At 51.0% G+C, this 15,564-nt stretch overlaps 3 protein-coding genes across 3 annotated transcripts; 2 read left to right on the top strand and 1 right to left on the bottom strand.

Moving 5' to 3' along the window:
- Positions 1 to 175: 175 nt before the first annotated feature.
- On the bottom strand, positions 176 to 5,818 carry N7473_002808 (HECT-type E3 ubiquitin transferase UFD4; the record flags this gene model as incomplete). The annotated part of the gene is made up of 5 exons (XM_057148748.1): positions 176 to 372; positions 431 to 4,616; positions 4,685 to 5,319; positions 5,382 to 5,458; positions 5,520 to 5,818. The coding sequence occupies 5 exons, from the start codon at positions 5,816 to 5,818 to the stop codon at positions 176 to 178; spliced, it is 5,394 nt and encodes a 1,797-aa protein (XP_057012402.1).
- A 3,410-nt stretch (positions 5,819 to 9,228) lies between these two features.
- On the top strand, positions 9,229 to 13,198 carry N7473_002809 (hybrid sensor histidine kinase/response regulator; the record flags this gene model as incomplete). The annotated part of the gene is made up of 5 exons (XM_057148749.1): positions 9,229 to 9,575; positions 9,642 to 9,792; positions 9,879 to 11,173; positions 11,228 to 12,882; positions 12,942 to 13,198. The coding sequence occupies 5 exons, from the start codon at positions 9,229 to 9,231 to the stop codon at positions 13,196 to 13,198; spliced, it is 3,705 nt and encodes a 1,234-aa protein (XP_057012403.1).
- Positions 13,199 to 13,453: 255 nt separating this feature from the next.
- On the top strand, positions 13,454 to 15,447 carry N7473_002810 (nicotinamide/nicotinic acid mononucleotide adenylyltransferase). The gene is made up of 3 exons (XM_057148750.1): positions 13,454 to 14,112; positions 14,182 to 14,455; positions 14,517 to 15,447. Exons 1-3 carry the CDS (start codon positions 13,796 to 13,798, stop codon positions 14,784 to 14,786), a joined length of 861 nt encoding a protein of 286 aa, XP_057012404.1. The 5' UTR covers positions 13,454 to 13,795; the 3' UTR covers positions 14,787 to 15,447.
- Positions 15,448 to 15,564: the final 117 nt, after the last annotated feature.

Below are 15,564 nucleotides of genomic sequence, written 5' to 3' on the forward strand. Positions count from 1 at the left end.
AAAGTCACACGTCGTCGCATCATGAAAAGGAATCTCGCTCACCCCTCTAGAAGGATGAGAAGAAACACAGGGGTAACAGAACTTGAGGCACCAGCACAGCTGGCATCGCCAAGCGACAATTTTAGAGAGGAGAATATGGGGGATTGCAGAATGGGGGTACTAGCGAGGGCGAAAACTAAGAGAGGTGGAATGCGCCTTGTCCTTCCTTGATGGCAACCGATAGTCGCTCCTTGAGAACATCCAAGCTGCTGTAGTCGGGCAACTTGAGATAGTTCACGCAGGTCATGACACTTGGGAGGTAGTCGTCCGGGGTGTAGGGGGGCTCGCTGGGGCGGCACACGACCGTAAAAATAGGCGTAAGGCTCTTGAAACCTGTGAGAAAAAGTATTAGCTCAGCTCGATCAAATTAGCCTCAAGTGTGTAGACATACCGCCGATGGGAAGTTTCGGGCTACCCGTAACAAATTGGAGGAAGTCGCGGCGCTGCTGGAGGTCCAAGTCACACATGGTGTGAAGCAAGTTGCGCACGCTCTTGCTATCCATGTTGAAACCATGATCGGCCTTGATGGAGTCCATAAGTGTTTCAATCGACCAGTCCTCCTCGGCCCGTCCGAAAAGCATGACAAGCTCGGTGGGGGTGAATGCACGGAGGGCCGAGAATGGGAAGACTTGGGAGAAGCCAGCCCGGAAAGCGTCCACTTGGCGTCGAACACCGCTACCAAGGGTCATTTCAATGATGCCGTCCACATACTGGTCAACATTGTCAATGGTGAGTGGAACATTGGCCCCGTCCGCGGTCAGTTCAATACCAGGATAACCGGGCAGGGTGAAGTCCAAGCTCAGATCCTCGACCCGAACACCATCAACCTGAATGTTCTCGATGGCCGATGCCTTTTGGTGCGAGGACAAGGACTTGTCACTCTTGATAGCATCCTTGGCATTGACAAACTGCTTCAACATGATGAGAGACTTGGCAAGGTCTTCATCGACAGCCTTGACGGTGCCTAGCGAGGGCGCGACGGAGGAGAGTGTGTCAGCAATCCGGAAGAAAGCTGGGTTGAAGGAGATATCGATGATGCGCGAATCAAGCATGGAGCGTGCAACGAACTTTCCAAGAATTTTGAAAAGGTTCAATTGCTTCTTGCCGGATTCCTGCGTGGCCTGTTCTTCACTCATTGGGGCAGGGAATAGACCACGCTTGCCAAAGGCGTACTCAACACCCGAGGTGGCATCAGATTCCCTCCAGATCTTGAGCTTCTTTCTCGAGAATTCCTTGGAGACAGTGGAGTAGAACTCGAGGGTAGGGCCTAGTCCAGTTCCGACTTCTTCAAAGTACTCCACCTCGAGTACACTGGGCGACGATCCGTAAAGCTCCATGACCTTCATCGCCGAGTCTAGGATGCGGGAACGCGAAATGCGAACCTTTTGTCGCTGGAGGCGACCAAGGAAAGGCCGATCGTCACGACGTAAGTCACGACGGCTATCCTCGGTGCTTTGCGAGTTGTGCCATCTCATCATAGCACGCGAGTAGCCGAATGCGGTAGACTGCAAGAACAAGTGTCGCGTCTCGAAGGGGAACAAGAACGAAAACAACCGAGCTAGGTCCTCACTCCAGCTTGGAAGGCAGCTACTCGCAACGATCAACGGTTCCTCGAGCTGTCGGTTCACCTTGGCAGTAAGCTTTGTGTTGATGAACTGGGATAGAGACTCGGGCTTAATGTGGGCGTGATCGCGAGTCTCCGTCAGGATGTCGTCGATGGTCGCGTTCATTTCGTGGAGGACACGTAGCAGGCGCAGGATTGAAGCTGTGGTAGCGTCTTTGTTGAGGGACGCTGGCATTTCCATGCTCTCGTCCTCTGATGCAGAGTCCTGTCCACTCGCGGCGAGAGTTGATGGCTCGGGCGGGGGCGGACCTGGCACACGGCGGAAAGTCACAGTATGGACGGCAGACCAGACATTCTTAGGGTTGGCCTCATCTACATGCTCTCGGTTGTGGTGGACCGCACGGTAGACAGTAGTGTCACTTGCAATTGGCTTTCCATCTACAAAGAACTCAATATGCCAGTCTTGGGGCACGGATGCCATCGCGGCAGCGTATGAGGAAAATGGACGCCCGGCAGTTGCAATTGAGCTGTGGCCTGCGGGGTGAGATGAAGCGGTGCTGGGGGCTGATGAGGCAGGTTTTGATGCTGGGGTGGACTGGGATGGTGTTCCAATTCGAGTACCGTCTTCCTTGCGAGCAGTGACCTTGCCCGAGGAGGCGACCTCGAGGTTGACAGCTGTAGGATCCTGGACAGTGTCGTCTTCGAGGTCGTCCTCAAGGTCATCGACGATAGCATTGAGTTCCTCATCCTCTTCGCCCTCGTCGACATCCTCGTCCTCGTCTTCGCTCAATTGCCGCTCGTCAGCACACTCGAGTGGCTCGTCATCGTGCTCGTCCTCTTCCTCCTGGAAATGCATGCCACGGTGTCGGTGACTGCCTCCGGTTCCACGATCATGGTGCTGTCCTGCTGAATCGTTGGTATTGCCCTGTGTGGCTGCCGGACGAGTCGGGAGGCTACCACCCGGTGGCCTGGGCGCGTTCGACGAAGCAAGCTGGGAGAGGATCGAGTCTCGGGTACGAGACTGACGGGGACGCTCCGACATGGCAATTCGGGGCTGAAGGAAGTCATCCAAGGCTTTGAACGTGGCGATGGCATGAATCGAGACCATGATATTCTTGTAAGGACGAGGAACCTCAGAGCCATCCTCGGCAACAAGTCTGAGGCGAAGCTGTTTCCCGAGCATGTATGTAGCATTGCTGCGAGTATTCTCCAGCGAGTTGTGACTGACAGTAATCACTTCGAAATGCTCAGTCCTACTCAGCAAGTCTTGTAGTTTTCTGATCAGTACGCTGAAGGGAGTGGTCGCAGTGCTCTGGCTCTGGGCTTTCTCAGAGATTGTCGTGCCCATGAAGGCTTGTAAGAAGGCCGCTCTGGCATGGCGAATGGAGGATGAAGCCTTGAAGTCAGCGAGAACGTCTAGAAGCACCTGGATGATGCCCGAGTTGAGCAGCTCTGAGCTCGTGATACTCTTGAGTGCGTCTCCATCAAAGTAAGCAGCCAGACTTTGGAAGAGGGCGACACCCTCTTGCTCATCGCCGGAGGAGTAAAAGGCTCGGATTTTGGCAGCCAATTCTTGCAACTCTGTCAAAATCTTTTCGGCCTCAGCACGCACGGTAACACCTTGCCCCGCCTCATAGATCTTGAGGAAAGCCTGAGCATCGCGAATGACAAGATCATTGAGGGCGTTGTCGGTCTTGGTAAGAGACTGGCGACCATCGATGGAAGAGCTGTCCGAATCAGAATCATCCTCGTTATCGTCCTGGTCCTCATCCTCGTCATCATCATCAAAGTCATCCCCATCATTGTCATCGGCATCGTCGTCCTTTCTGTTGCTAGCTTGGGCATCTTCGGAGTCGGCATCGGCATTGACAGTGGTCTCAGTCGAGGTCTTCTTCGTACCAGCCGGGGTTGCGACTTCCTGATCACCAGACAGAGGAGCCTCAGCAAGTTTCACGATCTCGGAGATGACGCCTTCTCGGTGGAATTGATGCTGATAAACGTGTTCAAGACGCTGGAAAAGAAGTTCAGCGCAACGTAGAGCAAGCGATACGAGTGATGGGTGATCCTTTTGCGACAGGATAGAAGCGAGGAACGACGAATATGGAACCGTGCGCAAAGCATCTTCGATCACGCTGGGCTCCAGAATGTGCAGCATTTTTAGCTGCGCAATCAGAACCTTCTGGCGAACATGCAAATTGACCGTGCTCGAGTACGCATCAGTCAAAGTGGGGAAAAGGATCATGGCAAAGCGCTTCAGTTCAGGTTTGCAATTGTCTAGCAACGCCCGTCTCTCCTCCGGGGCATCCTTGGTCTTGGACGACTTGAGGCCGATGGACATGCTGTTGTCAAAGTACAAGCTGAGTACGCTGTCGGTCTTGGAGGCTTCGCGATTGGGGACACCCGGTAGCAATTCGCAGATGACATTGAGAGTTTCGAAGACCTGCTCACGAGGACGGTGGATCAATGCCTGCATGACCAAGACACTGTCCATCTTGACGCCTGTGCTGTCCACGTCTTGAGGAGGCGACACGCCGGTCAAAATCTGGTAGAGAGTGTCCACGACATCCATCTTGAGAAGTTCAATCGACAAGCGTGGGCTGACCTTCGCTGTGATTGCGAGTACACGAAGGAATTGTGTGTGGATGTGCGAGCCGATCAGATTTGTAGTGCCGGGCAGCAAGAGGCGAAGGACAGCCTTGAGCATGGCAGGTTCAATCAACTCTTCCAGGTTTGCGGGTCGGTGCTTGAAGCTCTCAACAATACGGGAGACGCAAAGGCAGCCCTGTTCGACGACTTTGGGGTCATTGCTAGAAAGGACATTAAGCAAGGTTCCCATGACATCCTGCACCACAGGGAAAGAGTCATGAGGAAGACTGCGACAGCAATTGGCTGCAGTTGTGACAGCTGTCCGTTGAGTGCTTGTGGGGAAGAAGTCAAGGTATGTCAGGCAGGCTGTAAGACCTCCTTCCCGCACAATCGAAGCAGGAAAGTCGACGGAAATTTTGGCCAAAGTCTGTATGAAGCGAGTTAGCCAAGATGACACAAATTACAACAAGGAAGTTTTGGGAAGAAGGAACGTACGCTAAGAGCTTGTTCAGCCAGGTCGATGAACTGAATGTCCAATAGCTTTTGGCAGAGGATGGGAACAGCGCCACCATACACGACATTGGCGACGGAGCCACGTAGAGCTTCCATTAGATTTGCGAGGCAGCGGCAGGCGAGGAGCATTATTTCAGGATTCTCCTCGCCAAACTGATTGGGCTGCATTAAGGTAACCAATTCCTTGACGTACGGATCCGGAGAGAACTGGCCGGAAAGATTGTCCTCATTCGAAACGAGCAAGAGGTCCGACAGTTCCTGAAGAGCGATCAGTTGAACAGAAGGATCATCCTTTGCTCTCAGATTACAGAGGATATCCCGAAGACGACTAGACATTCCCGACATGATGCCGCTGAGTGCACGGAGTGTGCTCTGGAGACCCATCGGTCCACGGCCTCCAAAAAGGCTGCTCGAGAATGGGTCTAGATCCTCATCGTCAAATGCCGAATGGTTGGTGTCGTCGTTGCTTTCCCCGGGTGGAGATTCTTCCAGTTCTTCTTTGGCTTCTTGCTCCTCCAGATCCTCCTCCGCGTCTCGCATTATTGAATCAGGGTTCGGCTTTGGGGCACGCTTCTTCGATCGTCGCGGAGGTGGTGACTGGGTTGCGGCGAGGCGATCTGATATAAAGTAAACATTAGAATATGCGATGCACGAGAGTTTCAGCATTGATAAAGCTCACCATTCCGGTTAGATCTCCGCCGTGACGGAGGCGGCGATGTAGTTGACTTTGATTCCTCCGAGGGGCGAGAAGATGGTCTACGCACGAATCAGCGTTAGCTTTCTATATATGTGATACAACATGCCCAGCATTACTTACCCCGGCTGTGACATCGCGGTTCGACCACGAGTGGCGGCTGATCGACGAGGGACAGGGGCAGTGGGACCAGAAGGTGCAGCTGAATGAGAAGCTGTGGTCTTCTGTCTTTTCGATCGCCGGGGAGAAGAGGGTGCCGGTGGCTGGTTCTGGGTGTCTGCTTGTCGATCCCGGCGACCGGGAGCTTTGCGTTTCCGGGAGGGGGCCGAGCCAGCGGCGTGCGTCGAAGCCGGACCGGAGTCAGCGTCGGGGGGAGGATCTGTGGCAAGTCTCGCGGAGGAGCGAGTTGTTCTGGATGACATGAGAAACTGTTTCACAGACGGTTGTGGGTGACGGTGGAGAGATGGGAGCTTTCAAGGGCCACGATCGCCCTAAACCAGCGACCGAGGAGATGGTTGGGGTACCCCGGAGAGAAGAGAGGTGAGGAGATGGGTTGTGTAAGGCTGAAGGTCTGAAGGAGGCGAGATGGAATTCCCCCGCGGTCGGTAAACTATCACGCCTGGAGCCGAGTTGATGGCACCACTTGCACTCGAGGGGATAGCAAGCACCGTCAAGGTTCTCGTTTCTCGAACCTCTAGATTGGGCGATGGAAATAGGAGCGGAAAGGGAGAGAGAGACGGCATGGAAAAGTGAAAGGCGAGGAGGAAAGGAGCGGGTAGCTACCTCAGAGCAGAAGAGGCGGAAGAAGCTCCTGCGGGGGAAACGGAATAATCCTCGAGAGGGTCCTGACGGTTGGCGGAGGGCCTTTGCCTGGCCATAAGTTACCGGGTCGTGGAGTTTCGATTATGTAGACGTCGACACCGATTCCGCCATTCGTAACCGGGGTTGGAGTTGAGAGGGAGTGATGGCGAGAGGTAGATGAGGGGGAAATAGGGAGGAGGTTCGGCTAAGTAGATGGGGCGAGAGGTTGTGAAGTGGATGCCGATGGGGCGGCAAGCTGTAAGAGTAGTAATGCCGTCGAGGAGCTATATGAACCGATGGGGCGGACAGAGACAAACAAACGAGAGCAAATATAGGATCAAAGAATTCAACCCAAAGTAGAAGGTTGAAGGGAAATGTGAAAAGAATTAAGATGATGGAAGGACGGAGATGGTGGGAAAGGAAGGAGGAGAAGGAGGAGGAGAGTGTTTGACGTGGTGGATTGTGACGACTGACGACTTCGGAGGCGGAAGGGCGGAGGGACCGTGGAGGTGCAACCTGACTTCAGTATGGACTAGATTAGATGATATTAGAGACAAGATACAACCACATTTTTCTCTCTCTACTATATTCCCTTGATAAAATTGAAATTGCTACATAATGGTCAGCTCATACGCCATTGCAGCAGTCTACATTGGGTCACGCTTTTCCACTTTTTAATCCTGACTCTGTCTGTGCCACTGGCCCAACTATCTTGTCTATTGCCATTACGCCCAGGCTAGAGTCAGCAGTTAGGCACGGATCCACCAACTGTTGTAGATGTGCCGCGATATGCAGGCTGTCTAAGGAGGGACCAATGTTTGAATGCCAGCAAGAGTTTCTTGTGATACGTCGTTATACGAGCGGATATCACGGGTTCGTGAGAGATTTATATAATATGAGGGAGAGACAGAGAAAGGGATTTGAGTCATTAGGAAGCCATATAGTCAATGATATTTTTGACTATTGGCAATAGTCTGTGGAGGGACGTTTATTCCCTCAAACATGTACGGATCCGTCCACACCTGAATTCGCAATCTCGAAGCCATCAAAGCTTATTAAAGAGTTAACAAGGACTTAACGGGCCCTTCCACCTTTGCCTATCCAAACAAAAGAGCAAGGTAACACTATCAAGTATTACAATCGCGGATTACGAGGCTGAAGAAAGCTCAAGAAGATGTCTGCAAGGAACTATGAACCCTTTCAACGGTCGGAAATCTCTCTACACACATCAGACTCATAGAAGGCCTTACATATTTGCTTATCTTTCAAATTTGAATGGGAGAGGCTAAATTCCGCCCACTAAGACTGTGTTCAATCATTCCAAGACACCCTCTACATCTGATGCACTCTTTGAGGCAGCAGTGGATATGTTACATATCTGTCTACTACTTCCTAAGTAATAGGTTAAAAGAATATCTGTGATCGAGGATATCACTAGGTACTGCTATAAGGCGAGATTTACGACATCGGAGCCAGAGAATAACTATGCCAATCGCCGCTTTACCGTGATGAGGGCCAGCGCCCGAATCTGGCGTCGTGTCACGTAGGACTCATCCTTGGAAAAAAGAAAGATTCCTTCTAGTTTTCCTTCCTGTAAAGGAATTCTCTAAGTTGGATATTTCCAATTTAAACATGGTGGAATTCACCATGCTCAATCAAATTCAGATTGAACTCACCACAGACCTCAGAGATAGTCGTAGCCGTTTCATGGCCCTATTCATGGCGCTATCATGTGACCTTAGATGACTCCTTACAGATTGTCCAATGATCAGTCTTAACATCCTACAGTATCTCTGAAGGTGACACGTACTCTTCTGGAGTGAATCATCGAAGAAATGGCTTCAGCTTAGGTACTGTCATTAATAACTGCAATAGATGTGCTATCACATCTATTTTCGGCCGAGGGACTGAAGAACACTTCGGATGAACTGCACTAAGCAAGTGTGGCATGAATATTACATGTCGGGCTTGGGGGCTTTCTAGTGCTTCCTCATGCCTTTCCTCACCCTCCCCTATATTTGATACCCTGGTTTAGGTGCATGGGTCGCTCCTCGTTCAAATTACAGTCTTCTGGGCTACATGAGCGATTTCATAGTTCCACACAGATCCCCTTCCCCCACCAACCCAGTTCAAAGAGTACAATGATGAATCAGTAATCCACTTATACCTTTTTTACTTCCCTAAATGCTTATTATTCGGTCATCATGAAAAACGTCATTCAGCGCCCTCTAGACAAATATATTAATTCTTGATGGAGCGGGTCACGTGAATGAAGATCTTGGGATGCCTGAACTGGCAGGCACCACGTGGGGACAGTATGTATGTACATACTTTATTTCTCTCGTTCGATCGATCTCTCCTTTTTCCATCCCCGTCATTGAATCAAGCTAAATAAACCTCCTGCCCCTACGTTATCCTTTGACCGTTGTACCTGAGCCCTGTCATCGGCCCGCACCCGAAAGCATACTATTCCGCATCTGGCTAAACGCCAGGTTGACATTCGTTTCCAGTAGCGAAACCGGTTAACCGGTCGATCGCCTTGCGGGGACGATTGGTGGGACGCTGGCCGAGGGTAAAAACTTGGAATGAACCATACAAGGCCGAGTGTCATGGCCTCCACAAAAATAGTTAATATGTACTCCGTATTCTGTGGCCAGATCTACAGTGATCAGGCCCGTTTAATAATTCTGACGCGCTTCCTCGTGTCCAAGACTGGAATTTATGACCTAGCCAGATTCATGCTCCCTACATATCCTTGTGAGTCTCGAGTGCGCTGGATCGCCCTGATTTACGCAGTGCACAAATGCTACATTCATTTACGGCATATTTTTTTGGAACGAGTCGCAAGATTTGTTGGCTTTGGCTTCGCTTTATCTTTCTCGTCACGACCTACTCTCACGAAATACACTTGATGCGCTAAACACTCGACATTCCCTTTAATAACAGACAAATCGCCGTCTTTCTGAGTGTTGAGCCCCTCGCCGTTATCAGTCTTATCTCCATCTTTAAAATCGGGTCCTCGATCGCCGTCATGGAACCGAACAGGGCCGAAGAGCACCAGGCTGGTCGCCGGGCTCGTGAAGTATATCGCTACTTCCGACCAGAGCGCCAAGATACCATTCAAGAGAATACATCGTCACCGGCCGAGCCAGGCTCCTTGCCGAAGACACCTGGTTCCATCAATTCCAACCCTGCAGCGCAATGTTCACCATTTGACTTGCAGCCGACCCCCGGGGTTTTGCAACAGTCGTTGGAACCTACGTGGGCGCCATTACAGCCCATGCCCGAATCGCTAATTCTTGGTGATGCGAACGAGACATTAAATTCATTTGCGCATTTGGCCGCTTTACGTCTGAATATGGATCGCGTGTTTATCAGGTGAGTGATGGTAGCTTAACACCCCGCCTTGGAGAAGCGGCGCTGATCGCCTGTTTCGCTTCGCAGTGTCTCGGATCGGGATTCACAATTTATAATTGCGCAAGCTGCCCAAAATAAAAAAGAGGATAATGGGTACGATCCCATAGGGCATGCTGTCAATACGGGCTACTATACTCTCGACGTCAGCGCCTGGAATATGTGCAGGGCAAGTTATTCAGTCTTAATTTTCTTGGAGTTTTTCGATTTTATCTTCTTGATTCGCAGTCCCAGGACTGACCAATGCCTCCTCTCTGCTATCAACAGGATACTCTCGCGTTGCATCAATCTAATCGGGAAAGAGGAGAATACAATTTTCTCGTTTCCAACGACCTGAGTCAGGATGAGCGGTATAAAGATCTTCCTTTCGTGGTAGGGGAGCCTGGGTTCCGGTTCTTTGCCGGCACGCCTCTTACTACGGAAAGTAATGTCAACATTGGATGTTTCTTTGCGCTCGACACAAAACCTCATCCCGAGTTCAGCTATATCGAGAAGGAAACGATGGCTCACATGGGAATGCTCATTATGGACTTTTTGAAAGTCAGTCGCCAGGCCTCGGACGGTCGTCATGCAGCTCGGCTATCTCGCGGTATAAATCTTTTTGTCGAAGGCCACTCCTCGTTTGAGAGAACTTCAGCACGACCCGCTTCTGCCAATTTCAGCTCGCAACCAGGACACCCCGGCATATCAGCCTCCGCACCACGGTCCCCGTCTACTTCTACACAAAATTCTCGCGATGATATTTCCAGCCGTTCCCGTTCACGAAGCGTACGATCCACCAGTTCAGCGGCTGATAGTGTCGATGAACGGGCCATTCAGTCCAGTCTTGACTCTCACATGGCCGAATGCCTGGCAAATAAATCGGGTGCCGCCCGGGGGCTTCCAGCAAAGTTGTGGACTTTTCGTCGAGCCGCAAACCTGATTCGAGAGAGCCTAGAACTCGAGGAGAACAGTGGTGTCGTATTTCTTGAAACTGGAGGGGACTTCACTCAAGACATTGGAACTGAAAGTGACACATCAAATTCGTGCTCGTCGGAAAGTTGCAAACCTGCCTCAATTGTGGCTCTCTCTACTCCCGAAATGGCATTTGGTCCAGATCATAGTTCACGAAATCCTCTCCCGATTACGAAATTGAATGAGGAATTTCTCCGGGGCATGCTCAGGCGACATAAAAGGGGCCAGATTTGGAATTTCCACCGCGATGGGCAACTGACCAGCTCGGATAGCGAAGGCTATTTTGGGCAGAGCGACAGTCGTGGCCGAAGAAGAAACTCTACCGATCAAGCAAAGTCACGGAAAAAGAGAAAAGCGAAAGACAACTCCATGCTCAATCAGTATTTTCCCGAAGCTACCCAGGTGTTGTTTGTGCCGCTTTGGAATGTGGCCAATTCGCAATGGTTCGGCGGCTTTTTCTGTTGGACAAATGTGGAACACAAGGTCTTCAGCCCATCGATCGAGCTGAGCTCCTTGCTAAGCTTTGGGTCTTCGATTATGGCCGAGTGCAGTCGCATTGAAACGGTGATCTCGGATCAGCAGAAGGATAATTTCCTGGGCAGCATTTCGTAAGTTCCGCCGACATTTACTTCTGGGGAGGCCAAACTGACCACCACGAAAAGCCACGAATTGCGCAGTCCTCTTCATGGTGTCCTCGCAGCAACCGAAATGCTCAAAGATACGAATCTAGACCAATACCAAAACTCACTCATAGAGACTGTTGATGCGTGCGGCCGAACATTACTTGATACCATGAATCAAGTCTTGGATTTTAGCAAGCTCATGTCTCTTGAACGCAAGTCACGTCGGCGGAGGCGACGCAAGGCTATGTCACAAGACTCTGGCAGTTCACATCTCTCTGCTGCGCACCTCGATCTGTACAAGCCTACAGACCTCTCCGCTGTTGCAGAGGAAGTGGTCGAGGGCGTCTTTCTAGGGCATATCTATAATCAGCGATCAACTGCATCTCTGGACCTTCTGGGTACTTCTTTGGTCGTGCCAGAATTTCCAGAGGATCTTCACTCCGTGAAATCATCCGTCAAAATTATCATGGATATTGCACCTACAGATTGGGTCTATCATGCCCCTCCTGGAGCCGTCCGTCGAATCATCATGAATCTGTTCAGCAATGCACTCAAATACACTCCTGCCGGCCAAGTTTGCCTACGCTTGGAGACGGAAGACAAATCCGAACCTTCATCAAAGCGTTCATCAAATCGGGACCGTAACAAGGAGCGAAATGTTATCCTGACAGTCTCTGACACTGGAAAGGGCATATCGGAGGAATACCTACGCGGGAAGCTTTTCACACCCTTTGCGCAAGAGGACAGTCTTGCCGTAGGCTCTGGCCTCGGCCTGTCTATCGTTCACAGCCTCCTTCAGTCCCTCGGTGGTAGTATCGATATCAAGAGTTGCCTGGGCGAGGGAACGACCGTGAGAGTAACGATTCCACTGATGCGGAGTGGTGATGGGGTCGGATTTGATCTCGTCTCTCCGCCTGTTCAGGGCCGCGACCCACAATCAAGACAGGACCACCTTCTACAGGGCCACGAAGGACGGACAGTTGCCATACTCGGAGTCGATCCCAATAACGCATTGAGTGATCAGAACTGGGCCGATATAGCTCGTTACATCACTGATTGGTACGGTCTTCGGTTGGTATCCATGTCGGGATCCGAACCCATTGATCTCATCGTGGCCGATGAATTGCCTAGCGAGACAGCCATCAGCCGAAGCTCCGCTACTATGAGGACAGCGTTGCTTGTGGTGAGCGATCAGTATGTTGTCCGTGAAATTATGCAAGTCCAGTGGCTTGGGGGTACCAAATCCGTCAACATGATCCATCGTCCTTGCGGTCCACATAAGCTCCGACGATATATCTCGCAATGTCTGGATGAGGCATCAAAATTGCCATTGATTCCAGAGACAAAGGCTATGATTCTGCCGGCGAGGCCTGGTCTATTCTCCAGGAGGTCATTCCAGGTCTCAAACCTTGACTTCCCGAAGCAGAAGCAAGTAAACGGAGGTCATCACACCAAGGGAGCGCGCTCGTTCTCTATCCCACCCGAACTCTCCCCCAAATCCTTTACAGAACCAGCGACCGGAAAACGGGACGCTCGAATCCTAGTTGTTGAAGACAACAAAGTCAATCTAAACCTGATGCTCGCATATTTGAAGAAACGACAGCTGGCAACCCTCGACTCTGCTGAAAATGGCAGTCTGGCCGTCGAGGCCGTCAAGAAACAAGGTGATGGCAGCTACGACATCATCTTTATGGGTGAGTTTCTTCCTTCATTCTTCAAAACCTAAGTTCATAAACTAATGTATCTGATTTAGACATTTCAATGCCGGAAATGGACGGTTTCGAAGCAGCGCGGGCGATTCGTGCATTGGAGAAAGAGCGCAGCCCTGGCTCTACGCGGGCCATTATTATTGCATTGACTGGTCTCAGCAGCTCAGAGGATGAATCCAAGGCCCTTGAATCGGGAATGGACATGTTTTTGACAAAGCCGGTCTCTTTTAAGCATGTCGGGAGATTACTGAAGGAGTGGACGGAGAATCACTCTGAAAGGAATAGTGATTCCTCTGCATAATAATGTTATAAGCCTTTGTATAGTGTACAGATCCTTCAGCGCATGGTTTCTGCTGATTTTAATGATACCACGAATTGTTCCTCATACAAAATCAAAATGCCACTATACAACAGAGTACTAAGACTAAGTATGTCGGGCCCCGCCCGGCTTTACCAGAGTGGCCGACCGGAGGCAGGCCGATGGAGAGAAAAACGGCACTCGATTGACTCACCGAGGCCTTAATAATCACACGTTCTGAAATCCTTCCTTTAGGTCCTTTTGAGGCTCTCCGACCGGTGAGAATCATCTCCTACAATCTTTGTCAATACAAAGACTTCCTTTCACTGGAGAGGCCAACTTCCTCTTCCTCTTTTTCTCCGGTGCATTCTCTTCCGCCTCCCGTTTGCCCCCGCGCAGGCCACCGCCGGGCGAGTTTTCTTTTCTTTGCCCCCCCTCTTCTCTCCATTAATCCTCCCCACTTCCCCAAGAATCTCCCACCCCAATAAGCCCTGACGCCCCTCTCCTCTAAATAACCTACCTCGCTTCCTCCGACCGTTGACTCCGTATCGCCGTTTTATTTTCTCCCATATCTCTCTCCCTACAGACTGCCCTTCGACGATGACCATGACGACGGAAATGGTCGGCGGGCAGAGTGACGATGTGCATCAGCAGCCTGCATACATCGCTCCGGCTCCGATCGGCGACTACGTTTTCCCAGAACTGCGCTTGAAGGGCAAGATGAATGACCCGGAGAAGACACCGCTGTTGCTCGTGGCTTGTGGCTCCTTCTCGCCCATTACATATTTGCATCTGCGCATGTTCGAAATGGCGGCCGATTACGTCAAGTTCAGCACGGACTTTGAACTCATCGGCGGTTATTTGTCGCCCGTCTCGGATGCCTATCGCAAGGCTGGTTTGGCTAGTGCGGAACATCGGTAACTATACCTTTTGGATATTCGGATGCTGGGGACTGGATGGCTAATAGCTTGTTCTCTGTTTGCTAGTGTTGCGATGTGTCAATTGGCCGTCGATCAAACTTCCGACTGGTTAATGGTGGATACGTGGGAGCCCATTCAAAAGGAATACCAGCCGACTGCCGTCGTGCTGGACCACTTTGATCATGAGATCAACACTGTTCGGGGAGGTGTGGAGGCCGGAAATGGAACCCGCAAGCCTGTGCGCATTGCCCTGCTTGCCGGTGCCGATCTGATTCATACCATGTCCACCCCCGGTGTTTGGAGTCAACAGGATCTGGACCACATTTTGGGCAAATATGGCGTACGTTTGAATCCAGGATCTATACAGTGGCATTCCATGTCAATTTACTAACGGTCACTAGTCTTTTATTGTGGAGCGAAGTGGAACCGATATCGACGAGGCTCTAGCGAGCTTGCAGCCATGGAAGGAGAACATCCACGTTATCCAGCAGCTCATTCAAAATGACGTGAGCAGCACCAAGATCCGACTCTTCCTGCGGCGTGAAATGAGCGTTCGCTACCTGATCCCCGTGCCCGTTATCCATTATATTGAGCAGCACCATCTATATGAGGATGATGGCACCTCGAATGAGAAGGGTAAGGAGAGGCACGAGACCGGCAAGTCAGGGTGATGCAACTTAACCGACTTTAACTGTATGGCCATCACGAACGAAAGAAAACCCTCCACCATGAGCGAAGCATGACCCTGATATGATACCCCGGTTTGTCTCCCCGAGTGCCTGCCGCTTGCGATGTCTGCCGCCGTCGAGGTCTTCTGAAATTCCAGTTTGCAGACCCTGCAGTATCTGTGAGCGCTTTTTGATTGGCCGCGTCAGATACACTGCATGGGATCGCTTGCTCGACGAGTACCCCAGGACATGGCGCGCAGCATGAGAGTTGAGACGAATAATGATTGTTCTTTGGAGTTTTTGGCGTTTCTCATGTTATCGGGCTGGAATTTTGCGCTTTAAATCTGTTTTAGTTGCATGCAATTCAGCTGGCACCTGATGGGTGATGGTTGCTATCCTCGCAGCTTTATTGCCTATCTTTTTCCAGGCTGGATATACGCGCAGGTTTTACTGTGCATTGTAAATAGCTGCTTTCTTGTCCCATTTCTGCGATACACTTTTTGTACATACGAGGGCGTCATAGATCGATCCTCTCTGGCTTTAGATCTCCGGAACCAAGGACGAGGAATACCACGATCAACACTAGTTATACTACTGCCAGTTCTAGGCTAGGCTAGACCAGGAGAACATTGTAATAATAATCACTAACGTAGATTCAAAGCAGCTTATCTCCGACAGTCGGTGATACTCAAAACAGCTTGATCCGCTCCTCTTATAAACTGATTTCGATTCGTGCAACTGATGACTGATGACACCATCTCGGCCGGGCTGGCGGCTGCCA

Source organism: Penicillium subrubescens (genome assembly GCF_028828155.1).
Source record: "Penicillium subrubescens strain IBT 31985 chromosome Unknown utg000002l_segment0_segment0, whole genome shotgun sequence".
Lineage (NCBI taxonomy): Eukaryota > Fungi > Ascomycota > Eurotiomycetes > Eurotiales > Aspergillaceae > Penicillium > Penicillium subrubescens.